Raw genomic sequence first — 25,883 nt, forward strand, 5'->3', positions numbered from 1 at the left:
CGGGACAGAGCCCAGTGCCTGGACTGCCCGCCAGCCACTGCCCTGCAAAGCCAGCTCCCCTCCCCTCATCCGTCAGCCTATGTTAGCTGGCCTCCCTCCTTGGACTCTCGGCGAAGCGAGAGCGATCTGGGAGCAGGCGAGGACCTGCAAAGCGTTCTTCCCCTCCTCCTCTCATGCTGCACTCTGGAAATTTCTTTTTCTTAGTCATCTCCCATCCTCACCTTCACTCATGCCGAACCCGCCTGCTTCCCTGCTGATGCGCCGGCAGTGGGGTGGGCGCAGGACCCCTCTGCCACACAAGGGCTGTAAGGGACACGGCACACCGGCACGCCTGCCTTCCATCTGCACGTGCTCTCAGAAAGGTGCTGTGGATGCACTGTCTCTCAGAAAGCACAAGTGGCCCAAAGCTTGCATCTGGGAGCCCATGGAACACAAGAGCCGCTGCAGATATCTTCATCTGTCAGGTTGTATGGAGCCCTGGAAACCCACAGTCACTAAACTTGGGGATTAATCCTTCCACAGAGTCCCTCTGAAGTATTCCCAAAACCACCCAGCTACAGCTGAGCCAGAAGAGCCGCCACCTAACTGCCTCTGCCACCACCTCCCGTGACAGTTTGGGGCTGCTCACTCCATCTCTCCATATGGAGAAAGGGAACATCACTTACCTGCTCCAGCAGCTTTGGGAGATCTAGTTACTGCTTTGCAGAACTCGGATCCATGTGAACAGCCTCACGCAGGCTGCAAGGCTTTATTTGCAGAGGAATAGTATATAGATCTTAAGGTCAACATCAATTAGTTACTCATCCTGAGTGGGTGCAACGGGTAACCAGTGATGCCCTCGCACATGGAGGGAGAGAGTAGCTACCCCTTGCCTGAACTCCATCTTCTAGCAGCGAGGTTTTCTGCCTGGCAGAGCGCGTTTCATTTCAAATCACTGACTGCACACGCCAGGAGCAAGGAAAGGCGATAGCATTTGTCAGGCTATCAGGCACCCGTCGCACCCCACCAGCAAATCGGAGGATGAATCCAGCAGGTGCAGAGGATTTTTTGTGTCCCCATCCTAGCTCCAGGTCTCAAATATCATCCTCCTCCCCCCTAAAAAGCTCGATGAAATTTTTGTGTGGCTCTTGTGCCCAGGAGAGGATTTAAACCCTATTTTTAAGCATGCAGAGCTGGCAGCCTGGGGCACAGAAACAAGCTTCCCAAGCAAGTGCTTGTGCCTCCTGCTGCTTCCCAGCACAAGACCAAAGAGCAGGACAAAATGGCAGGAACCTTACAGAGACGGCATTGCCCAGGCCGTCATTTGAAACGTTCAAGACTTTGTGGCGGGGAAAAATGAGGATAACCTCTTTGGAAGAAAGAGGTTATGAAGTACGTCTTAGGAGACGGAGCCAGCCAACACAGGCTGCAGAGGGACACGCGTCTGTCCCACTAAAGGATGTATCCTGACACAGAAAAGCTTAACCCTAGACAAGCAGGACACAGGGAGAGAGAAATCTGTCCCAACAGAGTGGCCAAGGGGAGCCCATGAGTTATCAGCAGCTAGCTGAAACCTTGCTCTCTTCCCGGTTATATCAGTCTTTTGCCTGAAGCATCACTCAGCTGCTGGGGCAGAGGTAAATGCTGTCATCCCCTCCCATCAAAGCAACAATTTACCTCACTATCAAGCAGTAGCTGCAGATGTGCTAAAGGCTCAACCATTCCTGGGGGTAGGAACCTGGCTCCTACCCCTGCTCTTTTGCTAAGGACTAAGTCATCCTGCAGCAGGGCTTGAGCTGGAGCTCCCAACTATCTCCTCCATTACCAGCTCAGTCTCTTACTTGCTCTCGTCAGAGCTTGCTGCTTATTTTCTTTCCAAAAGAAATCTCACTTGAGATTCCCAGAGTCAGTGACAGCCCACTCTTTCCCTTCCCCACTCGCTGGCCACCATCTCAAGGTGCAAAGGCCGGCAGCGGTCCCCTCCACCTGCTCCCCAGCCCGGGACCCCTTCCCACTTACTTCCACCTCTCTTTTTACACCCCCACGCGTTTCCTAATTAATTGATTTCTTCTATTTTGAATAACCTTCCTGCAAACACCTAGAAAATTGTGGGGAGAAAAAAAAATCCCTATGCATCATATATTTCAAGGCACAACGTGTACACATGCCCCAGTAGCCCTAACCTCCAACCCAGTACGAGGTTTGCCAAGCACGGACCTCACCGTGTGTGGAAGATGGACCCGGCCTCCAGCGCTTGGGTTTCCAATCCACAAGCACCCCCGCTGCTCACCTCCGCTGGCTTCAGGGCTGCTGCTTCACGGTCTCACAGTGAGGAGCTGCGCAGGCAAAGCGTGGCACCACGCACGCTCCGGGCACACCGAAGCAAGCCCCCGGAGCGATGTGTGTGCGGGGCAAGCCTCACACAGCACCGCAGGTGACGGGGAACGTGGCAGGGCAGCAGAGCGGAGGCTGGCGTACACAGCCTGCCTGCTGGGAAGCAGCTGCGGGATCATCCTCCTGCCTGGCTGGGGCTGCCGGCGCTGCTGGCTAAGGCCTGATCCTGCCAACGCCTCCAAACAAGGAGACCCCAGTGCGTTCATGAGATCACCCAACCGAAGGGAGAGGAGCGAGTGACCAGGCAGAGCCCAGCGTGAGGCCGAGGTGCGAGCATCCCGCAAGCAGCCCCGGCAGCAGAAGCTCTGGCACCGTCCATGCCGAAAAAACCAGCTGCTGCATCGTAACAATGGCAAAGAGGGAGCACTATCGTAGATGCTCCCCTCGACACTCACGCCGGGGAGGTGTCACTACCGCTGCATTAGAGAAACAGCGAGCAACTGGGTTGCGAGACCCCTCCCCAGGCAGGGTCAGCTTTCCAGCCACGCAAATGACTTTCCCACCACCACCATCCCAGCACCTTGCCTGCACCCCTCATGCTCCATCCTGCACACGGTGCCCGCTGTCACCAGCGAGCTCTCCGGAGAGGTGTCCATCGCCCAGCAACACCACTCCAGAGCCCCCCTCCTCCCACAGGGAGCCTCTGGGGAGGTTTCCAGATGAGGGCCCCAGGGACCTGCGCTGGAGCCTCCACGGCTCAGCACCTCAGGGAGACAGGGTGAGTGGTGAGACGACAAGGTCTACCAACTACACAAACTTATTCAGAGGATGGAAACAAAGCTGACGCTGAAGCATCATGCTGCAAGCTGCTGGAAGTCGAAGAATATTCTGGGAAAACACGGCTACTGGCTTTCTCACTCCCCTTCCCCAAGCGCCCTGCCTAGGAGGGGACCAGCCGTGGTGGCTCCTGGCCAGAGCACGGCTGTTCCTGCCTGCATGCAGAATGCCAGGTAAAGAGGCAAGGCAGCACGTGCCCTGGGGCTGCCGGCAACACGCCCCATCTGGTGCTCTACAAGACATGGGAGAGCTTTGCAGGGGACCTTCAAGGATGGGCATCAATACTGGGACCATCCTAGTCCAGCTCAAAGCAGCCGATGAAACGCCTGGGAGAAGACTAGGCTCTCTCCCTACACTACCACACGCATCGCCCGAGTACCATCCTCTGCTGAGAGCGTCGGACAGGAGGCTGCAAGGCACTGTGCCCTGCAGAAGGGTACCTGAACACCCAGTACGCTCCTCCCCAGCAAGGAAAGGCACCATCCTCATCCCAGAGGCAGGTGCCAGCACCAGCTGCTATTGGACTTTGACATCACCATGCTGGCCAGCACTCTCAGGCCCATCAGGAAGCACTGGAGATGATGAGGGGAACTCATTAGTGCCAGGAGGGAGAAGCAGAAGGCACGAAATTGGGCAGTGACATCTAACAGGGAGGCTTTGTGCATTCTGATTTGAACGGGTGACTGACACCGGACCTGCCTCCTCCGCAATTAGACCTGTAACGTGAGAGCTGGTAAACAGCCCGGCTGTCAGCTATGCCCTTTGGCCAGGGAAAGAGCTTTCTCCAACATCAGCTCTGCTTGGTTGAAAATAATTCAAGCTTGTTATGATGGCTCTTCCCTGCTCCCAAAGCCTCAAGCTCTAGTCACTGGAGTGGCATCAGCCCCCCAAGAGAGCCAGAAGTAAGCTGCCTTGGGGCAGGGGAGCTTTCCCAAAAGGCACAGTTCAGAGGTCCCGCACTGGTCACTTTGGGAGGTGAAGGGTTGACCAGTCCAAGGAGAGTTACTGCCAAGCAAAGTCACCTGATCTTAGGTTGCACTCCGGTATCATGAGGGAAAGAGCTGCTACGAGCCCAGAATCTCCCAGCCCTCACCTCTCAGAGCTTCTGCAAGGAGCCCTCAGCCAGCAGGCTGTCTCCCTGACCACACCGCATAAATACATTGACATAGGGTCCCCAGCAGAGAGGCACTGCATCCATGCTGTTTGCGGGTTGACAAGAAGAGCTCTGGACACGTGGCTCTGGCCCCACAGAGCCGGACCGTGCTGCCTGCCATTCTTGGGGGCTCCATGGGGAGACGGGTCCCCTCCAAGGGCCAGTCTGCTTGAGCAAACAGAGGTGACAGTGGGTACAGCCCTGAGGTCTGTGTCCCGGCGGGGGAAACAGCAAGCTGCAAAACATATTCCTGTTCTGCTCCTTGCTCCGTGCCCACAGCCGTGGCATGCCGGGGGCAGTGGCGGCCACAGCCCCTCGGCAGCCACCAGCCTTCTTCCAGCAAGACCCCCTGGGATGTCTCCCGCTGCAGTCTCTCACTGTCCTTTCTAGCTGAATGCACCGGCACCGCCAGCGCTCCAGGCCTGCAACAGCACAGCCATTACCACGGCCCTGCCGAGCAAAGGGAACGTCACCCCTGCCTCCCCCACCCCGCAGCAGCCGTCCTCCCCCTGCCACAGCAGGGCAGGCTGAGCAGCCAGCAACCCCGGGAAGGCGGCAGCCTGCCGAAACGCCGAGGATAGCAAATGGATGCAAAATAAAGCCGTGTGTGTGCTGCCAGGCGTACTGCTCCTGCGCAAGGCACCCACACTTTGCCAGCGCTCCCAAAGAACGGGTTTTTTTTTTCCCCTGTCCTAATGAGAGGTGCTGCCACTTCGCAGCCCCTCTTTGAGCCCAGCTTGCCCACACCAAGTCCCCGGCTGTCTGGAAGGGGCTGCAGCCCAGACGCAGAGCGGCAGCCTCAGCATCCTTCCCACTGCTTCACTGCCAGCAGCCCTTTGCAGAGAACGGCGTGGTCCCCAGCAGGGACGGGGCTGTAGGAGGGAGATGTGTGTGCTCTCAGCAGTGGTGGCCAGGGGCCTGCACAGGCAAAGGGTGAGCAGGACCAGAGAGGAACCCCGGGAGGGCAGAGCCCAGGATGAGTTGCAAGAGTGACCCAAACGCCTGCTCACCATCTCGTGTTTCTACCCATCGCTTCAGTGAACGAGTTCACAAGCATTTTGAGAGGAATCCCCACTGGCGCCCAGGCACCAATCCCCCCCATTCCTGCTCTATAAGACGTCGGAGCTGAGATGAGGCTCCAGTGATGGCCCTTGTAGGGCACAGCCGAGCCCTGGCCAACACAAGGTGTTGCCCTCTCATCCCATCACCACCACGCCACAGGAAGGAGCGAGGTGTTCAGCCAAGGCTGGCTGCGGGTGGAATCTGCTTCTGCGGTGAAGATCTGCTTAAACACCAAACAAGGTGACTCCTCGCTTCCCTCAATTTTGCAAGAATCTCCCCTTCCAAGGCCCCTAACTTACCACCCCCAGCACGGCTGCCACATCTCACGTACATGGGCTGCCTCTGAGGAAGAAGCGGCCAAGCTGCTGCCAGCGGTGCACCAGACAAGGGAGGCCATTCCCCCCACCCCGACATATCTGTAATTCTCTTGATCAGGTTTCTGAAGACAGGCAATAACCTTTTTCTGAAGAAAGCAGATGCACTTGGGTTTCTCTTCCCCATCCTCCCTGGTGGAAGGCAGCCCTGGCAGCTGCCACATCCCCGAGGCTCAGCATCTCCGAGGAGTGGTGATCAAAGCCACCCCTCTCCCATCACGGTAGGCTCTGGATGTCAGCTCCATGACACCCCGCCTACCCATCCTGCCAGAGAGACTCTGAGCATTCATCAAGCATCTCCAGAGAGGCACACGGCAATCTGGAAGGCCCAGAGATGCCAGACCGCTAATGTGCTAGGGAAAAGACGTCAGTGAATATTACAAACACCCCAGAGGATGAGAGGCAGGCCAAGGGAGGAAAGACCTGGAAGGAATCAGACAAAAAAAGAGGGTGAGAGCAGGCACTCGGGAAGTTCACGGAGAAATGGCACTGCCGCCTTATTTCAAAAAGGGGGATACTGCTAGAGCAGATTCAGCTGCACCGAAAACAGATAAAGAGGGTCTCGCATTCCTCTTCTGTCTAACACCGTAGCTTTAGGTGCTGCCACCCCCGACCTGGCGGAGACCAAAAACGCGAGGCACAAGTCCTGCTTGTGCAGTGCTCCTCCAAGGCAGACACAGCCAGCAGGGACCGAACGTCTGCAATCCATCTTCACCGGAGCAGGGTTCATACTGCAGCAGGAGCGTCACCTCCCCAGGGCAGCATCGCCCCATCACCAGGCTGTCAGTCACACCGGCGACAGCCCATGGGCATGCAAAAGTGCATGCAGGTCATGAACCAGACTGCACCGTTTAGGCACGGGGAGGCCGAGCGTCCTCGCAGCCTGAAGCTCTCGGCTTGCCCAGCCTTCCTTTCCCTCCAACCTCTCCAACCGGAGCAGCAGAGCCCTGCTCAGCAGCAGGTGCAGGGGAAGCAGAGCCAGCCCAGAGCTGCCGGCCGCCCAGCAGGTCCACACAGTGTGGCCGCGCCAGCCTGCTCTCGCTGTGCCAAAGCCAGAGCAGCATCTAGGTCAGGCTCAGAAGCAAACAAAAAGCAGCCGAGCAGCCCTCAGCTGAGACCGGGGGACACTGACACAGTAACCGTACCGCCACGGCTCAGCCCCAGTGTGACCCACCTCCTTCCCTGCGTCACGGGAGAGCTCCCTATGGAAAAAAACGGAGCCAAAAACCACAGGGAGCAACTTTCAGTTGGCCCCTGAAGTGCAGCACCCGAACCTGACACTTCCTCAGGAACAGAGGCAGCTGCCTGCCTGCTGCCCGTGGGCTTTCAGACCTGCCGGCTGGCAAAGGGCAGCGTGGGCCCAGCCTACAGCATCCGCACCCTCCCGCCTCCCTGCAACCACTGGTCACAGCTGGAGGGATCTAACTGGCTCTCTCCGGCACAGGTCATGCCGGATAAACACAGCAATGGTCCTCTTCAGCTACAAGGGCACCCAGAGCCCTGCAAACCCGCGAGGGCATTTGCCCAGCCTACTGCATAATAAACAACAGTGGGGGTACAGAAGGGTCTTCCAAGGATGTGAATCCTCTCCACGAAAACCATCAGAAGAGCGTGATGGGCACGGTCTCACCAGAGACTTCCCTGGCTACGACTGCCACATGTGATGACTTCCACTGCGGGTGACCTGGAGAGGCTTTGACCCTCTAACCTAAGAGATAACCAGCTCCTTACGCTGTTCCTAACCCCAGCACTTATCACTAACTGACCCAGAGTGCAGTCAAACCGCAGCTTCGATCAGTATTCAGTGTTATTAATAGAGCCATGCACAAAACCTGGCAGGCAGAAGAGCCCGGGCCGGTAGAATCATCATTTATCTGCCAGCATCACCTCTGACAAAGCAGCTCTACCCACCTGCCTCCCACCAGCCCAGCCCCCAGCAAAGCCCACCTTTCCTTCGTGTTGTACCAGAAACACCCCACAGCCCTCCCTTGAAAAGACAGACACAGGAGGGCTCCGAGCTGCTGAAGCTCTTGAGTTTTTTCTGATCCCACCCCACATTTCTTCCCCTAGGCAGGGACCGTGCTGCTGTCCCCAGCCAGCAGCTCAGAGCCCCACCGAGGTCCACAGCCACACCTTCAGAGGACACCACCGAGATGGCAAAGCCTGCGGAGACCGGGAGAAGCCGGGCAGGCTGGGGGAGGGGAGCCAAAGCATCCTAGAAGGCATCTTTCCCTCCTCCCAGGCAGCAGGAGACCAAAATCCAGAGCAGCACAACGAGGGCGAGCTGTCTGTCGGCACAGCCCCACCTCGCCCAGCCAGCGTCGGGCACCCCCCGCCCTGGCACTGCCCACCCTTCCCGGGCAAGTGTGCGCTTCATTGTTGGTGCAAACAAAGGAGCGGTTTGTGTCTGCCGAAGAGAAAGGAAGTCGGAGGCAAAACCATCCAGCAGCCCTGGATATATGCAGATTAAGCTACAGAAGGTTGCATTAATGTAGCGTTTTCCAGACATCACTTAATCCCCCCCGGCTGTGCTGTCTCCATCTCCCTGGCGGAGGTGGGCTGCATCTCACCTGCGGCCACAAAGGCAACTGGCACCCAGTTACAAACCTGACGTCCCTGACCCGACGCCTCCCGTGAGGCCGGGCAAGCTGCTGGGGAGGGACGGGTGTGAAACACAAGCCGTGTACCCACCAGCGTGCCCGTGGGCATCGCTTTGGCAAGGAACTCTGTCTATTCTTATCGAGGAAAAATGAGGACGCTGGGATTCCCACTAGCTGTCTGGGGACCGAGCTATGGATCGACAGGCTGTCGGTCTCCGAGCAGATGTCTGGCTACAGGGTGAGTGGAAGGGAGCAGCGCTCTGTTGCTGTTTGCCCTTCAGGGATGCATCCTCCGCTGCCCTGCCCCCATCACCTCCAAGACGGCCCAAGGGAAGGTTTTTGCTTGGCTGCCTTCCCCGGCACTGGCTGAGGTGCCCTGCTCGGTCTCCATGATGAACCCCAGGTCACGGCGGGGGCTGCTCGGGGCTCTTCCCAGCAGTAGCGTGATGCCGGCAGGCCTCGGTTTGCCACGGCCGTTCCCCGGATCCCAGGTTTCGGCAATCACGACCTCGCTCCTCTTGCCCTGCAGCTGCTTAGGAGGACCTCGAGCATCAGCAGGAGCAGGGGAGCTGGATCCCAGGTTTAGACAGGCACCGCCGGGCCATCCGCCCTCTGAAGGCTTTTCCCAACCGTAACTCCCAACAATTCCCAGCACCTGGCAAGAGTCCCTTCCCTGCCTGGAGACACTGATAATGTCGGGCTTCGCACAGACGCCCCTCGTCCAGCGGCCAGGACTAAACCCGCAGGCTCTCCCTGCCCGGCGCTGCAGCACGGCGACCCAGAGGACGCCCGTCGGGGACACAACTCCTCCCTTCTGCTCCCATTTCTGCCACATCATTTTCCCTCCCCGGGCTGCCCCGGCGCACAGGAGCCGCCGGCTCCACCTCCCGCGCCGCGCACCGGACCCCCCCCGGGCGCGCAGGCGGGTCCCCGCCGCCCCCGCTGCGGGCAGGGCCGGCGGGACAGCGGGGATGCCGCCCCGCCGCCCTCCTCGGGCCCGACACCGCCGAGCAGGTGCCCCCCCACCCCCACCCCGAGCCGCAGCCCCCGCACCCCCGCGGCAGCATCAGCATCCCGCAGCCGCGTCCCCCCGCCCCGCCAACGCCGCGGGTGGGCTGGGGGGGGGGGGGGGACGCGACACACAGGGACGAACTCGGGGCGGCTCGCTCACCTTCTCCACGTTCTCCACGGTGAAGTCGAGGCCCTGCGGCGGCGGCGCCGGCGCCTCCGCCCTCCGCTCCATGGCTGCGGCGGCGCTTAGGAGGCGGCGGCGGCGGCGGGCGGGCGACAGCGGCGGCGCACGGGCAGCCGCATCGCGGCGGGACCCGCCTCCCCGCCCCGACGAGGGCGGCGGCGCCGGGGCCGCTCGGCTCCCCTCGGCTCGGCTCGGCGCGACGGACAGCGGCGGTGGGGCCGGGAGGCGCCCGAAGGACGCCCCGAGCGGCACCGCCGCCCCGATCCGCTCCGCTCCGGCACCGCCTGGCCGCGCCGTCCCGCAGGCGCGGCCGGGCAACCGGGGACCTGCCGCAGCGCCGCGCCGCACGCCGGGAACGGTAGTCCCGGCCCACGCGTGCCCCCTACCGGGCACCGGCACCGAGCGCCGCCCCTGCTCCCCCCACGCGTGGTGCGGGCGGTGCCGGCAGGAGACCCGCTTCTCACCCGCGCGCTGCCAGCCCACGGGTGGCAAACACGCCGGGCACCCCTCGCCCCCCCCCCCCTTCCCCCCCCCACCATCACGGGCACAGGCAGGGGATGGACACGCAGCCCATCGCTTTATTGCTACAGGAAAAGGCGACTGTACAAAAATAGAGTTTATCCCTCAAATTTTACAAATAATAGAAAAAAGGGGGCTGGGGGCACGGGGCGCCGGGGCGCTGCCCAGGGCTTCACAGCAGCGCTGGGGTTAAATTACACCCGGCCCCCGGGGGCCCAAAGTCATAAATAGGAGCTGCCGCTCAAGAACAATAAATAAATAATTTAGAGTAATAAATAGTTTAGTGCCGCAGCACCGCAGGGGCAGCGGGGGGACCCTGCCGCCCCCCCCTGGGAGCCGGGCAGGGGTCCTGGCGGGTGTCCGTGCCCTGCCGTCCTGCAGAGCACCGGGGGCTGCTGTCAGCCCGGGTGCGGGGCCCCCACCCCACGCTGGTGCAATTTGGCCCCGCTGCACCCCTGTCCTTGGGGACACCCCCTCCCTGCAGGGCAGCTCCGGTCACCGCCAGCCCAGGGTGCCCGAGGGGACAGGGAGGTTTTGCGCCCTTTCTCTCCCCCTCTGAAGCTTGGGTGACGCTTGGCCCCAGCTCCCCTAAAGCAGGGGTGCGGGAGCACCAGTCCAGGCAGGGCACAGGCGAGCCAGGCGCTGCTGGTGGACACCGGGCTGGCAGACCCCTGCGAGCAGTGGGCATGCTCCATACCCCCTCCAGCTCCTCTTCCAGGGCTGAGCTGGGGTGCACCTGGGCAGCACCCCGCATCGCTGTCGGCACTAGCTGCTTGGCACTGAGCGGGAGGGGGCTCAGCCACCCAACCCCCCCCCGTTCACAGCTCCATCTCGCCTCCGTCCCTTGTGGCCATGTAAAACCGGGGGCACCAGCCTCTGCCAGACCCTTCCTCTGAGCGCCGGTGCCACTGCGTGTGGCAAGCTGGGGTCTGCTGGCGTGCGTCAAGCTGGGGCCGAGCCGGCGGCCCCCTCCTCAGCCGATGCACCTGCACTCGGCTGCCGAGAGCTTCTCCACCGTCTGCCACGTGTTCTGCACGTCCATGAAGGAGACGGCCTCGTAGCGGGTGGGCCGGCAGCAGGGGTGGCTGAGGACCCGCTCCTGCGGCCCCGGGGCGATGAGCTGCTGCCGCAGCAGGCTGCCCAGCGTCAGGTCGTAGTTGCTGCGCGCCCGGTGGCAGGACCCGCTGCAGTACTTGAAGAGCACGATCTCGTCCGAGTTGAAGCCCAGGCCCAGGTCGCGCACCTTCACCATCAGGTTGCGGATGTGGCAGTTGCGCCCACGGGTCCTCACTGGGGATTTCCACACCCCTTTCTTGCCTTTGCCGGCACCTGGCGGTGAGCGCTCGGCACGCAGCAGCAGGTCCTCCGCCAGCTCTGCGGCGCCAGGGCCACCCGTCGTCGCATTGTCCCCTGCACGCAGAGGGGACGGCACTGTCAGACCCCATCCCGCACCCGCCGCCCTCCTGGGGCCTGCCGAGCCTGCCCGTCCTCCCGCTGTGACCTGCAGATCCCTCCTGACCACCCACCACGGCACTAGCCCGGTGCCTGTGGGGCAGTGGGTGGGTGGGCACCCGGCCAAGCATCTTATCCCCAGGGCTCTGCCACCATCCCTGGCATGAAGCAGGGGGCCCCATGTGTTCAGTCCCCCCCAGCCAGGCCCCAACGTGCAGAGGCAGCCCCGCACAGGCTAGGGGTCACCACAGCAGCTCCCAACCCGCCCATGCCCCACGCTCAGGGCTACCGTGCCCACGCTGGGGGTCCTGCCCCAACACGCACCGTACAGCTGGCTCCAGGCAGCGGCGAGCGGTACCTCCACGCCATCCTCCACGGCCGGGCTGGCGGTGGCCATGCCCCGTGGCGTGGGGGCCGTGTCCAGCGTCTCGTTGCAGTGCGGCGTTCGCAGGTTGCCCGCAGCCAGCCCGGCCAGCAGCGAGAGGATGGCGAGGAGCCCCCACAGCGTCCCCTCCTGCGACAAAGCACAGCACAGCGGGGTGAGCCCTGACCGGGGTCCCCACACCAGGGACGAGGCTCCATGAGCTGGGGACGGGGACGTGTGGTCCCAGCCATCGCGGCCAGCCAGGCCTGGGCTCACCTTGGGCTGCGGGTGCGTGGTGGGTCCTGCAGGTCTCAGCTCTGGTGGCTCTGCTCGCTGCTCCATGCTGGCTGCAAGTGCAGAGGTGGGGGTCAGCATCCACGCAGAGGGGATGGGGTAGACATCGAGCTGGCCGGCTGGGAGCTGGCACACCTCTCCCCTGCCCCTGCCAAGCATGCCATCCTCTCCCTCACCCCCCAGCACCCTGCAACACCTCCTGTACCGCATGCATGACCCCCTCCCCCATCCCTTCCCCACAGAGCCAGGCACCCTCGCCACCCCGCGCACCCCTTCCAAGAGATTTGGCGGCTGGGGCAGCCCAGCCTTTGCCCAGCACCTCTCCTCAGGGGGACGCAGCCACCGCCTCATGCGAGCGGCCCGGGATGCCAAGCTGGGCCGTGAGGCAGCGGCTGGGGCTGGGAGCGCTGCAGGGGGGGCCCTTTTCCCATGGCCCTTCCCTGGGAATGTTTTTCTTGCTCGTGGTGGGAGCCTGACCTTGGAAACTCCAAATCCATTAGCGCAGGGTCCTCGGGTGCAGCCACCCCCTGGCCCTGCGCTGGCTCCCCAGCCTGCTGCCTGCGCCGAGCTGGGACGTGCAGCCCCAGAGCAGCCCGGGCGAGTGGGGCTGTGAGGGGCAGGCAGGTCCCGTGGGGCCATGGTGGGGCGTGGGGCACCACGCTGGGCTCGCTGTAGTCATTCACCCCAACACCACTGCCCAGCATCCGCTGCCCTGACACACACAGGGGAATTTGGTCGCCGCCATGCATGGTCCCAGTGGAGCTGCGAGCACGGTCTCAGGGGACGGATGTCCCCCCAGGAGGTGCAGGGGCAACTCCCAGTCTGCAGCCATATGTTGCACCTCCTTCCCCAGCTCCCCCAGGGTGCAGGGAGGTCCCTGTGCCCCAGTGTCCTAAGCCAGGATCCCTCAGAGGCGGCTCCCAAGGGGGCTTGAACCCTCCTTGGCCCGTCTGCTGCATTCCCTGTCTCTCGGGACAGGACTGTCCCCTCGGAGCTCGGTGGCAGTCTGCAGCGGGGAGTTCCCCCGTCTCCTCCATGGCTTTGCCCCGGCATGTCCCAGGTGCTTCTGTAGCAAAGCTGGGATGGGACACGCTAAGGAGCGCACTCCCGGCAAAAAAATGAAGGGACGTGGCTGGGCACTGCTGGGACAAGGAGACAAATTCAGTTTCCCCAGTCCCCCCAGCATCTCTGGGAATGGTCCCCAAGTCCCCGTTGCCGCATCAGATGCCACCCTGCACTCGCCGCGCCGTGGCAAGGGGCTGCGATGGGCACTGTCAGGCCCGTGTGCCTCCTCCGGGGGCCGTGCACCGGGCAGGATGCGTCCCCGGTGCAGGCAGGGCTGGCACCGGGCCCCCCGGCCCCGCCAGCCGCCGCAGCCTGGCCAAGCACAGCCCACGCAGCACGTCGCTCCCGTGGCGGCCTGTGGCCCCGTGCCAGCCGCTGCCGCCAGGTCATGGTTTTCCCAGGCCGGCACCCTCGGAGGGGCCAGGAGAGGGTCCCCGCGCCCCGCTGGGAGTGGACGGGCCCCCCCTCCCCGCTCCCCGCTCCCCGCTCCCGCGGCCGGCCGCCCCGCCGCGGCCCCTCGGCCCCAGCATCCCGGCGGAACGGAACGGGACGGGACGGGACGGGACGGGACGGGACGGAGCAGCCGGTGCAGTTCAGGCTTCTCCCGTCCGGCGGCAGCACGGCCCCAGGCTCTGCGGCGGGAGCGCTGCCGGCGGGGCGCCGGGCGAGGGCAGCCTCCCTTCGGCCCCGGGAGCCCCGGAGCCGGGGCTACGGACGTGCCCCGCCAGTGTCTCCGCAGACGCGGAGCCCCGTCCCCGGGGGCGGCTCCCCGAGCGCACAGGACCGCAGCCCACGCTGGCCCCGCAGCCCCGCTCGGCCTCTGTTTTCCCCCAGCGTGGGCAAGGCTGCGTCGAGCTCCTGGGCACCCCACGGGGGTGCCAGACCTGCGCCCCCGACGGCAGACCCCCGCACGGGAGGGGGAACGTGGCTGGGGTCTGCCCCTGCCTCGTCTGCAAGAGCCCAGCTGGGCCATTAAGAGGCGCAGGAGCCCTTTCCACGGTCAGGATCAGGCCCATCCATGGGAACCGCCCCCCCGCCACATGCGTCCCCCGCCCCGGGGGCTGAGCAGCAGCGTGCTGGGGTAATCCCTGTGCGGGTCACCCCACACCCACTCGCGCAGAGCCCCGGCGAGTCCCGCTGCGCACAGGGCGCTGGGGGAGGCGGAAGCCACTCGCGAAGCGCATCCACGCGGGGCCAGCGGGTGCCCCAGCCCTGGGGTGAGGGTCTCGGCTCACGGAGTGGCCGCTTTTGGAAGGGGGCTCTGCTGGGGCCTCGCTCGCCGCCGCTCGCCGTGCCGGCCCTGAAGCCGCCGGTCCTGCCCGGCAGCGCGGGGGGATGCCCGGAGAAACCCACGGGCACCTGCGGGCACCGGCGGAGGCCCGGCATCCCACCGCGCTGCCCCTGGCAGAAGGAGTGACGGGGAGGGGGGGGGGGGGGGAATGTCAGAAATCAACCCCACGTGTGACGCGGAGCTGGCACCCGCCCCGCAAAGCCGGGGGAGGCCGGAGTCGGACACGTGGGGCACACGGGCGAGACCAAACTCGGCCCCGGCCCGGGGAAAGCAGAGCCGGGGGTCACCGGGCGGTGCCGGCCCGGGCATCCCGACCCCGGGGCTCTCGCCCGCCCACCGCCCGGAGAGCCGGGACACAGACCTGCCCGACGAGCCCAAAGGGCCGGGGCGGGAGCCCGGGGAAGAGGCGGGTGAGACCGTCCCCGTGCCCCCCCGGGCACCCGCCGCGGGGTCCCGCCTCTCCCCGCCCGCGCAGGGAACCCCGTCCCCGCCGCAGCCCCGAGCTCTTCCCGCCGCCGGGCCGGGCTCGGCACCCCGGGAACCGCCCGGCGAGGACCTGCCGGGGGGGCGGCCCGACCCCCCTCGGCGCCCCGCGGGTATTGCCGGGGGACGGGCGGCGAAGCGCCCCCCCACCCCGCCTCCCCCGACCCTCCCCCGCAGCCCCGGTACGAGCCGCCGCCGAGGCCCGGAGCCGCCGGCAGGCTGGGGCGGACGCTGCCGCCCGCCGCCCCGGCCCGCACTCACCGTGCCCGCGGCGGGGACCATCCCCCGGGCCGCCGCCTCCCCGCATCGCCTCCGCTCCCCGCCGCCCCCCGCCGCCCGCCGCCGCCGCGCCGGGGCGGGGCGCGGGCGGGGGCCGGCGCTGCCCCGCCGGCACCGGCACCGGCACCGGCTCCCGCCGCGGCTCCCGGTGCCGCTCCCGCTGCGCTTCGGGGTGCGTGTCCCTGTCGCGGTGGGCCTCGGGGTGCGGTGCCGGTGGCGGCGGGCGGGCGCGCAGTGCGGGGCAGCGGCGGCTCCATCCCGCTCTCGCCGCCGCCGCCGCCGCCGGTGTCAAATTCCAGCCGCCGTCACCTGACCGGTGGGGCGGGCACCGGCACCGGCACCGGGACCCCGATCCGCGCCGGCACCAGGATCCCGACCGGCGCCCCGACCCGCACGGCGGCGGCACCGGGACTCCGACCCGCACGAGCGCCGGGACCGCCCCGGGACCGCCCCGGGACCGCGGCGGCACCGGGATCCCGTCAGCAGCAGGAGCCGCGGCGCGACCCACATCAGCACCGGCTCCGCGCCGGGGCGCGCACCGCCGCCGAGCTCCCGCGGAGCCTCGCACCCCGCCGGCAGCGGCACCGGCACCGGCACCGGGTCCCCCGGCGGCCCCCGACCCCCGCCATCACCACCCGCCCGCCGGCCGACCCCCGGGGCTGCGGACACCTCTCGGCACCGCCGGGCAGGCGGACGGACGCGCAGCCCGGACGGACGGACAGACGCACGGACGGCCGGACGGCCGGACGTCCCCCGAGCGGGGCTCCCTCCCTCGACGGCCCGGCCACAGCGCCGGCAGGACGGACCCACGGACAACCCCCGGGGACGAGTTCAGCCCTCCCCGGAGCGCCCCGGGAGCAGAGCCCCGCGGGGACCCCACGCCCGGCGTCGGGCGGGCAGAGCCCCCCCCCGGAGGTCCCCTCGCACAGAGCGGGCCGCCAGGGCCCGTGGGGACCCGGCGGGGATGGCTTTGGGGCGCCGGAGGGGGGAAGGGGGGCAGAGCGGGGAGCCACGCGGGCAGCGCCCGGGCCGCGGCGCGGCCGGCCGGCGTCCCACGCACCGCGGGCCACCGCGGGCCACCGGCGCGCCTGGCGTTCACGTCCGGCCTCGCCGGAGGAGGAGTCCGGCCTCCCCGCCCTGCCTCCCAGCCCGCCCGCGCCCCGCGGCCACGGCCCCACGGGCGCCCCGCGGCCGGGTCCACCCCGGCGGGGCCGCCCGCCGCCGGGCTCCTTACCTCCGCCGTCTCCCTGCCTCCCTCCGCCGGGGCCGTCGCAGGCCCCGGGGACATGGGGGCCGGCTGGCGAGCCGAGCCGAGCCCGTGCGAGTCCTTACGTCACCGCCCAGGGCCCTCCACGTCCATCCCGGGGCTCTCAAGTGCTCCTTGCAAACGTGCCAAATCCCGGGGCCGCCTCCGCTCGGCCCCGCTTCACACGTGCTCCCCTGGCCGGAGCCGGCCGCCGGGGCGCAGCCCGGGCCGGGCGAGTCCCCCCGGGGCCAGCCCTCATGGCCCGCCGGCCCCCCGGGCCCTGCCCGCGGCGGGGTCCGGAGGCGTTCGGGCGGGCGGCGCGCCCCGGGATGCCGCCTGCCGTGTCATCTGCCCCGGCAGCGCTCGGCCGCCTCGGCGCAACCTCCCCGGGCTTATATAACTCCCCGGCTGGAGCCGGGCCAGCGGCTCGATCGCCGGCTGCGCCGTGGCTGCACGCCGGCCCCGGGTCGCCCGTGGGGTCTGCCCCGGCACCCGGGTGCGTCCCGTCCCGTCCCCCCCCCCCCCCCCCCCACCACCACCACCACCACCACCGCGTGGCGTTAACTGCTTCCCCGCCGCACGGCAGGCTGGACCCCACGGTCCTGTGGCGGGGAAGGCCGGCCGGCGCGTGCGAGCCGCCGGCGGAGCCGGCCGCCTCGTCTTGTCTCATCTCGTCGGATTATCCGGCGCGGGGATGACAACTCCCGCGTCCCTCCTGCGGCATCACCTGCCAGGGAATGTGCTGACACGGGCGGCGCCGGCTAAGCCGTCCTCGCCACCGCTGGCGGGGACGGTGGAGGTGGCACGCGGCCCGGAGCTGCTGCCCCAGCTCTGGCGGGGCACCGCGTGGTCGCCCCCCGGCTCCCAGCACTCCCGGCGCAGGCGGCTTGGCCAGGCCTGCGGCCGTGGGTGGCTTCACACCTGCTAGCGGGACCGCGTGGGAGGGTGGTTCTGTGCCGTGGGGTGCCATGGGGCCGCGATGCCCCATGGCCGTGGCCTGAGCCTGCTCCCATCCACGATGGAGCTGGCAGAGCTGATGCCCCGGGTGTCTTGGCCCAGCAGAGGTTTGGAGGCACAGGAGCACCCCTGGCGCAGGGAATCAGCCGGGGCAGGGGACGGGGGACGGGAACAGCGTCCTCTGCTTTGCTGGGCTGCAGGCTAACAGGGCTGCCTGCTTGGAAAGTTTCCGTGCAAGTGGCATGTCCTGCTCCAGGTTGCCTGGCTGTCGCCCGGTGCTGGGACTGGCCACAGGCCTCCTCATGCAGGGGGAGCTGCCTGGGAGAGGCTGCCTCCCCCATGGACAGCCCTCGGAGCTTGGAGGCAGCCCCAAGTGCTGGCTCACCCCAGGGGTTACCCCATTCTCTCCCACCTTCCCCGTGGGTTGGGCTGGTCCTCATGTCCCCAGGGCGCAGCCGGGAGCTGCTGTGGGTATGCTGGTGGTGGGCAGGGGGCTGTGAGGGGCATGGCACAGGGGCATATCCAGGGGACCCCATACGGGTGGGCCCATGGTGTCCCCGGTCCTGTGAATGGGGTGGCTGTGCAAAGCCTGGCGTCTGCCCTCTATCCAGGTGTGCTCCCTTCATGGCCGCTGCCCCAGACACCTGGGGGCCCTGGCCCCCCCCTCTGCCCCTGCCCCTGGGAGATGTGACCCCGCTGCTGCTGTCAGCCCCACTGATGTCCTGCCAGAGGCACCTCCTCCCTGTCTACCCAAGATCACAGTGGCAGGAGGTGGCACAGCCCAGTGCTGTGCCTGAATCCGGGCACTGCTCTCTCCCCTTGGGCTCTCACAAGTATCGGCTCTGCCCTGGGGAGTGCTGAGCGTGGGCCGGGCCCCACAGGGTGCTGGGGTGCAGGGCAGGGTCCCCAGCCCCACAGGTCTCCAGACAGATGGGTGACCTGCTCCCTGGCTGCCGCTGGCAGCAGCTGGCTTGATGCCTCCCAAGGCACCACCTGCATCAGCCTGTGCTCCTGCACCCCCAGGGCTGGGATGTCCCCGTGTCCCTTGTCTGGTCTGGAATGAGCCTTGCGGGGCCAGGGCCCGCTGTGACATCTGTCCCTGAAGGTGCCACCCTTGCGTGAGGCGGGATGGAGGTGATGTCGTCCACTCAGATGGTAGGACCAAGCACGCCATGGCTGCTGCTGTGCCTGTGTGAGGCTGTGGCTTGGTGTGACAAAACACGTGGGAGACAGCTGTGATGCAGACGGACCAACCGGTTGCACCGTCCCCATCTCAGCAGTGACACGGCTCCTTTGGGGACACCTGCTCCAGAACAAGTGTCCTTGTCTCTGCTGACCTGAACGTCCCACGGGCCGTCCCCATGTGCCCCAGTCCCAGGCTGTGTACTCTCCCCCTCCAGAGCCCTCCCAAGGCCAGGCCAGGGCATGGGCCACCCCTGGGGCTGGCCCAGCCCGATGGCAGCGGTGAGCCTGCTCTTTAACGGCTGGGAAGAGAGGAGGGCATGAAGGAGGGTTTGAGCAGCTCCAGCATTTCCTCTCTGGGAGGGATCTGGAACTTGCAGCCACACACCGGGGAGGGCTGGGCGGTTGCCTCTGCAGCGTCCCATCGGTGCTGGCAAGAAGCCACCCCTTGCATTTAGGAGCTGGCGGCTCTGGCAGACCGGTCACCCACCTGGAAGCAGCCACCCCATTCCCCCGGGTGATGGGACTGTCCCTGACTCGTCCTGTGGCTCCGGAAGCCCCGTGGCATCGCCGGAGTTTGCCGTAGGAGTTACGCTCCTCCTGCTGGGACCTGGCAGGTGTCGGAGCCAGTCACAGCCTCAGCCCCCGGCTTCCTAAAATGCTTCCTTCCTGGACGCTGCGGTGAGAAGGTCACTTGGCCGGACACCTGCCTTTGTTGGGGCCGCACCCAGCCCAATTGCTGCCGTGACCCTCAGCGGAAAGCCAGCCCGCTGGCAAGGAGTCCCTGAGAGAGCGGGCAGAGTCGCAGGCAGCCCGTCCCGGGCAGGACAAGCCCCCACCCCTCTGCCCTCTGACATGACATTCGCCCAACCCGCAAACCCCTCTCCCACCCCTCAGGTCACCTGCAAGGAGGAGCACAGCCCTCTCCTGTCCCCAGCACCAGGCCAGTGGTGTTGGCCAACTGCAGCTCCCGGCAGCTGCCTCTGGGTTACTGTGCTGGAGGAATCAGCTGTGAAACCAGGCTGGGGACAGCCCGAGCAGGGGAATCCCTCTGCCTCCCCTAAGAAAGGCCAAAGGCAGCAGAAGAAAGAGGCCAGCCAAGCTTGTTTGATAGCTTTATTGCTTCTGTGATATGACTGAATTGATGTGACATAAGCTGGCTTGGAGGAGCCTGCAAGACTCTTGCCCTCCCTGCCTACAGGGGAAATTAAAAAAAATCGGAGAAACTAAAACTAATTTTAAAAACTCACTGAGTTCTTGCATCTCGGCTTGGTACAGTACCGGCGAGCGCACTGGCCTTTGGAGCGAGTCCCTGTGCAGGCTGTGCAAGGAGCCAGTGCCCGGAGGGGCTGGGTAGTAGCCGGGTCACCCGCACCGAAGGACGCATCTCGTAATACTGCATGTGATACACGCTTGGCCTGATGGCACGTGCTGTGCTGGTGCCGGTGGAGCTCAGCGTGGCGGCCAGGCAGTCTGGAAGCCCTTGCCCATCCCTGCTGCTGCCTGTACCCAGGCTGCCTGCCCCTGTTCGCTACAGACAGACGGACAGCCCTGTCCTGACACCTTCCCCCTCTCCCAGAAGCGCCCACACCGAGGGGTAAAGCAGCACGGCCGGGCCTCCCTGCTGCTCCTTCCCAGGAAAGGCAGATGCTGGAAGCCCAGAGATGCTGGGCTGAGGGATGCTGGGCCACAGAGGATCCCATGGCTGGCTCATGCTCCCTGGCCACGGTGCCTCCGTTTGGCACGTGTGAGCTTGAGGCCACAGCACAGACAGCCCTAACAGGGTGAGCTGGTGCAGGGAGCCCGACGCCAGGGTGGTGGGCTCTGAGGAGGGCTGTACACCACAAATGCATGAGCAGCCTGTGCTCATGGTGTGGTCAGCGCAGCAGCAGCTCTCTGGCAGCTGCTCTCCCCCGGAGCAGCATGCGCTGGCTGGCCTGCAGCTCCCCAGACCTGCTCTCTGCACCAGCTGGAGCAAAACCCCGCTGCGGTAGCTGGCTCCCCAACCTCCCTGCACTCCCCCGGCCTCTCTCTAAGCAGGTTCCCTGCCACCCAAGTGGCCTTTCTGCACCACAGCGCGTCAGAGGCGCCAGGCAACCCCGCTCTATATTTAGGCTGTGGAGAATTCCCCTGGGCTCTCCCTTCTGAGCTGAAAAGGTGAGTCACTGCGAGGGAGAGGCCAAGACTCACATCCGTCCCACTGACCCTGCTCTGACCTGCGCGCACCGCTCTGAGCTGGCAGGACTGCAGCGTTTCGGAGGGCGGGAGGTGGCTGCAGGTGCACATGGGGAGGCAGCCAAAGGAACGGCATCCAGGAACGAAACCCAGCGCTGAGTGCTGCTCCCGGGGCTGGGGTGCACGCCCCCATTGCCCGGCCATAGGGCTGCTCTGTGGGTGTGCTTGCCCCACCGCTGTCAAATGGGACAGTGAGTTAGAGGGGAGCCTTTGGCCCCCAAATAACCCCCCATCCTCTCTTTCCTTCTACTTGCAGTCCTGACCCACCACTGTCACCCTGGGCCATGTGCTCATCTATTCAGCCTGGGCACTTTTGCCTGGAGACCCCCACTAAGGTGCAGGGAAGGGCTTGGAGTCACCTCCCTGGACTGCAGGGACAGCTTCCCATCAGGACCTGTCCCTGGCCGTGGTAGGGAGCTGGGACACAAGGGAAAGCAGAGCAGTGGCCATGCTCTCTCCTTGGACCTGGAGCCAGTGAACTGGAAGATAAAGGTGCCCTGTAGCGTTGTAGTGTTCAATAAAGCAGACTAAATCAAATTAATGCCATCACAAGCCTCCGTTGCGGTGCTTCACCCGGGGGGGAGGGGGGGGGAGAAGAGCCCAGCACGGACACCGAAGGCTCTTCACCCCCCTCCTCCTCCTCCTAGCTTCAGCCACCTGCTCTCTGGCATCTCAGCTCACTGTAGCGTATGGATGCAGCTCATCACCCCATCACTGTCCCGGGGCTCCCACAGCAGCTGGTTAAAAACCCAGTTCAGGCACCAAGGTGGAGGGCAGATGTCCACCCTTCCCCAGCCACAATCTTGGCCAGGTCCAGCCCAGGCACCCCCACTGCCATCGTGGCAGGGACTCTACGGACGACGGTCCCAGGTCCACGCTGACACACAGGAACTGCAAAGGGAGTGCCGCCTGGCAAGAGCCATGGAAATCCAGTCCCCTGGGCTCCTTGAGCAGGAAAAACAAATTGGGGGATGAGATTCAAAGGAGTATCTGCCACAGCATATGCTCAAAAACCTGCTGGAAACCTCAGCTCTCCAAGCTGGAAACTTCACAGAGCACCCTGGGGGGGAGCCATGGACCAGGGGGAGCAGGGACCACCTGGCTGGGAAGCCAGAGGGACAGCAGAAAGGACATGGGAAGGAGGAAAGGGAGAGCCTCCCAGCATCTGTCTTCTGCAGCCTGGAAGGGGCAGGCAAGCAGCAGCCATGACCAGAAGCTGGACAGGACTTGTCCCTGAGCAAGCTCCTTGGCTATGGGCACACCACACAGGAGAGGCTCCTGAGGGTCACATTGCACGCTGGTCTGTGGGCAGCACCCAGCACCATGTCCTGAGAGCTGCCTCTGCCTGCTGCCTGGTCTCAAACCATTCCATACAGTTTGCTCCTCTGCCTCACACCTGAGTCACTGCCTGCCCCTCCTGCACGTCCCCTCTGGGGTCTCAGCACCAGAGCCACAGCCCCCTGCAAGTCAGCAGGAGCAGAGGCAGCCCAGGGGAACCATGCGAGCCCTGCTCTGAGCATCCCTTGTCCATGTTAGGGCCATGTTCGGGCCAAGTTCTCCTTTGAGGTCAGAGCAAGGCAGACTGCAATCCTTGGGCTATGTCAGATGCAGCGCCAGGACCATGAGCCCAGCCAGCATCTCTCCGGGATCTCCCTCCGCTGACCTCAGCACCGGCTGGCTGCACGCTGGTGCCTCAACACACAGGGACTTGGCTCCGGACAGTGCCCATGGGTGCAGTCAGCACGCTCTATGCTAGGAGAGTGTGCGAGCCGATTTCCACCTGTAACCATTCCCCTGGCAATCCCCCTTCTGCCCACGCTCTCCAGGTGGATGAGACCACCCTGCTGTCCTCACACTCAGCTACGTTGCTCAGTTTATTTCAGCTCCTCTGAAATACGTATACAAATCAAATGTGCAAATACTGCATCTCGGGACCAAGACGGCAAAGGAAGGGATGCACTCCTGAGAGCAGGAGGAGCAGCAGTGCTAGAGCAGCACAGGAGGAGCTTGGAAACGAAGTGAGCAGGGGCTGAGCAGAGAGTGAGGGTTCCCAGCAGGCATCCATCTGTGCCAGCAGGCTCCATCATCACTGAGGTCACACGTCGCTTAAATAGGGAACATGATCGAGTCTTGAACATAAACATCTTCGGCGGCCTGCTCTCAAACTGTAAAGCTTCAGATCCCTGCGCAAGATCTGACCTCCTTCCAAAGAATAAATTACGCATTTCCCACACAAAAATAAAGCGAGATGCTGTCCAGAAACGGTGACACCAATCTGCACGGACTCCATGGGGGCCCTGCACAGCAGGCACAAACCAAGAGGCCTGAAAGCCTTGAGCACAACGAGGCAGGCTCCTCAGTGCCATGACAGGCAGGAAGGTGGGGAGGGTCTGCTGCAGGCAGAGAAAGCCATTCGCTCCCTGCTCCACCTTGGGGTCAGGGCAGAGGCAGAGCAGGGCAAATGGCTATGGAAAAGGCAGCCAACTAAGTGGCCGCCTCTACGCAGGAAGCAAGGAAAAGTGCAGAAAAACAAACCCGTGCTCATCTCCATCCAGAAGCTCCAAGTGGAGAACGAGGGAAAGCCATTATTCTCCCTTCGAATTATAGCAGCACCAGCAACACCGAAGTTTTGGACGGATTTGTTTTCCTGGGGAAAGGTCTGAGGCCGGTGACAACGCAGATGGAGCATGGAGAGGCCGGGCTTTTCGCAGGGCTGTGCACAAGCAGACTTTGCCTTGCACTTGGTATTTCTAGTATGATTCCAGCAGAGTTTCTTTTAAAAAATAATACTTTGTACATTCAGGCATTGCTGCCTCGGGGCAGCATCACCTCCCATTTGGCACAAATTGTTTTATTCACAAACCTTTCTTCTCTCTCCTGAGTCTTTCCTGTTTAATTCAGGACACAGAAGATCCGTCTGCAATGCAGAGTTCAAGAACTGCCCACTCAGCCCCTTGCCCACCTCCTGTCAGCTCTAGGCCTGGAGGCAGCAGATGCAACCCTCGTGCAAACTGGCAACGCAAGAGGGTCTTCCCAGAGCACCTGGGCATCTCTTTGTGTCTTCAGTGAGGTGGGATTCTTGCGGGGGGCTGCCAGTGCCTGCTCCCAGAGCTGCAGCGTGCGTCTTCGTTTCCTCCCTTGGAGGCAGTGGCTGCAGCCACTCAAATCCCACTAGTTAGGTCAGTGATAACTCGGGCTTTCACCAGCTTCCGCAGGAACTCCTTCTCCCGCTGGATGTTGTGCGTCCAGGACTGGAAGGAAATGGGAGAGACAGGAGGTCAGCAGCTATCCTAGCCAAGCATGCTCCCGTCCCCCACGTTGCGGGAGACTCCAGCTGGGGCAGGGCAGCGGGTTCTGCCAAGGAGACAGACCCCGCTGCAGACCAGAAGAGCCCTTGCAGACCAAGGGCCTTCTCTTATCTAAAGCCGATGCAGCCAGCAGGGGCAGACCCGTGTACCTGAGGTAGGAGGTCTTGCCGTGGGCTGCGTGAAGTTTTTTTGGCACGGTGAGATCGGGGCAAACCAGTTACCTTGGGCAGATGTAGCTGGTTACAGTGCCCTCCCAAGCCACCGCACACAAGAGTCCAAGAGCGCAGAATTAATGGTGATGTATGGCGGGGAACAGAGCTGGCAGAGAACACGGTGGCAGGACACGTTTGTACACAGCTTCCTGCCAAGGGAGGTCTCTGGGGAATGCGTGGGGGTGCATGCAGCTGAAAAGCCCCAAGACCAGCCCCATCAAGGCCGGCTCTTGCCTTCTGGTAGCCCTATCAAGAGGAAATCACATGCTAAAGGTTACACTAACACAATGAGAAGGATGAAACGGTCACATCTCCCAGCCAGGCATTTCAGGGCAGTGAGTGATTGCTATAGCTGGTGTCAGCCCACCCAGATGTGTTCCCTGCAGCAGGCTTTAGCTGTGATCACAGCATCTGCCATCACCCCCCTGCACTTAATGCGGGCATGCATTAATGAAAGTAGTAAGTGGTTTGTCTCCCTGGGGAGACCAAGGCACAGCAGGGAAAAGCAACTTTCCCCAGTATCGCCAAACAGGACGAGAATCCCAGTAAATGAATCCAGTTCTCCAGCACAGTGCTCTGGCCAGCAGGTAACCTGAGCTCTAAATAAGATCTGGACCATGATAAAATCAGTCTACAGGAGCCTCCCTGAAATGGCCTCAAACCAACAAAGCGCCAGCCCAACAAGCCCTCTGAGGGCACTCTGTCATAGGTATCTAAACCCAGTTTACCCACTGCAAAACCATGGGCACCTGCCTGCAAAGCACTGGTTGTACCCATCACACACAAGGTGCACGTGGCTCTCCTGTCATCTGCTGCTTGTCCTGTCCTGTCCTGTCCTGTCCAGGGCGAGCAGCTCTCAGCCACGACTGCTGTGCAGCACTGACAGCCCTGGTCACGGTGTGCAGCCTGCTGCCAAGAGGTCCAAGGGACTGGAGGTCCCTCTCTAGATCACCAGCACATTTGGAAATACCTCTCTTGCTGCTACTATGCATTTACAAGCCACTTCCATCTCCTCAGTGCACAGGAATGACGACAGTTAAAGCTGCTAAGGAAAGTTCAGGCAGGTCTTATGTTGTAACCTGTGTTCAGAAGAAGTCTTTGAGTTCCTCTGCTTCCACTGACACTGTTACCTGAATGCTGCAAAGGGTGCACCAGCACTGGCAACAACAGGGCCACATGTGGTAAACTGTGCTGGTGCTCTTTGGGACTCTGAAAATGCGGAAGACCCCATCTCTAAACCGAAAAGATGCTGTGCAGAAACAACTCAGTGCTTGGCTTCTGCTAGCATAAAAGCAGAAACTGAAAACTGGCACTGGGAAGAAAGCTGGCTCGTAAAAGGAAAAAAGCAGGAATTTCAGAAAGCAGCAGTGGAAGCGATGGTGGTGCAGAGCAGAGGGAGCTGGGAGAACAGGGCTGTGTGTGCCTGTCACTTGGAGCCAGAAAGCCAGGATCCCCCAATGTG

The 25,883-nt window shown here is 63.9% G+C and overlaps 3 protein-coding genes across 14 annotated transcripts in view; all 3 read right to left on the reverse strand.

The window, feature by feature from the left end:
• IPO13 (importin 13) overlaps positions 1–9,848 on the reverse strand; it is a 32,317-nt gene extending 22,469 nt beyond the window's left edge. For 3 of the 4 annotated variants that reach the window (XR_007507062.1, XM_049808796.1, XM_049808794.1), the window contains exon 1: positions 9,511–9,848. Coding sequence is in view for 2 of the 4 variants with exons in the window: in XM_049808796.1 (XP_049664753.1) it covers positions 9,511–9,582 (72 nt within the window). In the remaining 2 variants the exon portion in view is untranslated. Of the gene's footprint in view, positions 1–221; positions 701–9,510 lie in introns of those variants that run through there. The other variant, XM_049808797.1, reaches the window with a different exon arrangement.
• Positions 9,849–10,129: 281 nt separating this feature from the next.
• On the reverse strand, positions 10,130–17,029 carry ARTN (artemin). 3 transcript variants are annotated; one of them, XM_049808809.1, is made up of 4 exons: positions 16,516–17,029; positions 12,146–12,216; positions 11,830–12,019; positions 10,130–11,463 (listed from the first exon to the last, which is right to left on the reverse strand). In XM_049808809.1, exons 2-4 carry the CDS (start codon positions 12,209–12,211, stop codon positions 11,027–11,029), a joined length of 693 nt encoding a protein of 230 aa, XP_049664766.1. In that variant the 5' UTR covers positions 12,212–12,216; positions 16,516–17,029; the 3' UTR covers positions 10,130–11,026. The 3 variants fall into 3 exon arrangements, with proteins under 3 accessions (XP_049664766.1, XP_049664765.1, XP_049664764.1); XM_049808808.1 differs by lacking the exon at positions 16,516–17,029 and adding an exon at positions 15,264–15,310; XM_049808807.1 differs by lacking the exon at positions 16,516–17,029 and having other exon boundaries at positions 12,146–12,329.
• A 2,739-nt stretch (positions 17,030–19,768) lies between these two features.
• The window catches only part of ST3GAL3 (ST3 beta-galactoside alpha-2,3-sialyltransferase 3), a 201,313-nt gene continuing 195,198 nt past the window's right edge, over positions 19,769–25,883 (reverse strand). For all 7 annotated transcript variants that reach the window (XM_049807988.1, XM_049807990.1, XM_049807993.1 and 4 more), the window contains one exon: positions 19,769–24,152. In XM_049807988.1, coding sequence (XP_049663945.1) covers positions 24,063–24,152 — 90 coding nt within the window. In that variant the 3' untranslated portion in view covers positions 19,769–24,062. The remainder of the gene's footprint in view (positions 24,153–25,883) is intronic.

Source organism: Accipiter gentilis, chromosome 8 (assembly GCF_929443795.1).
Source record: "Accipiter gentilis chromosome 8, bAccGen1.1, whole genome shotgun sequence".
NCBI lineage: Eukaryota > Metazoa > Chordata > Aves > Accipitriformes > Accipitridae > Astur > Astur gentilis.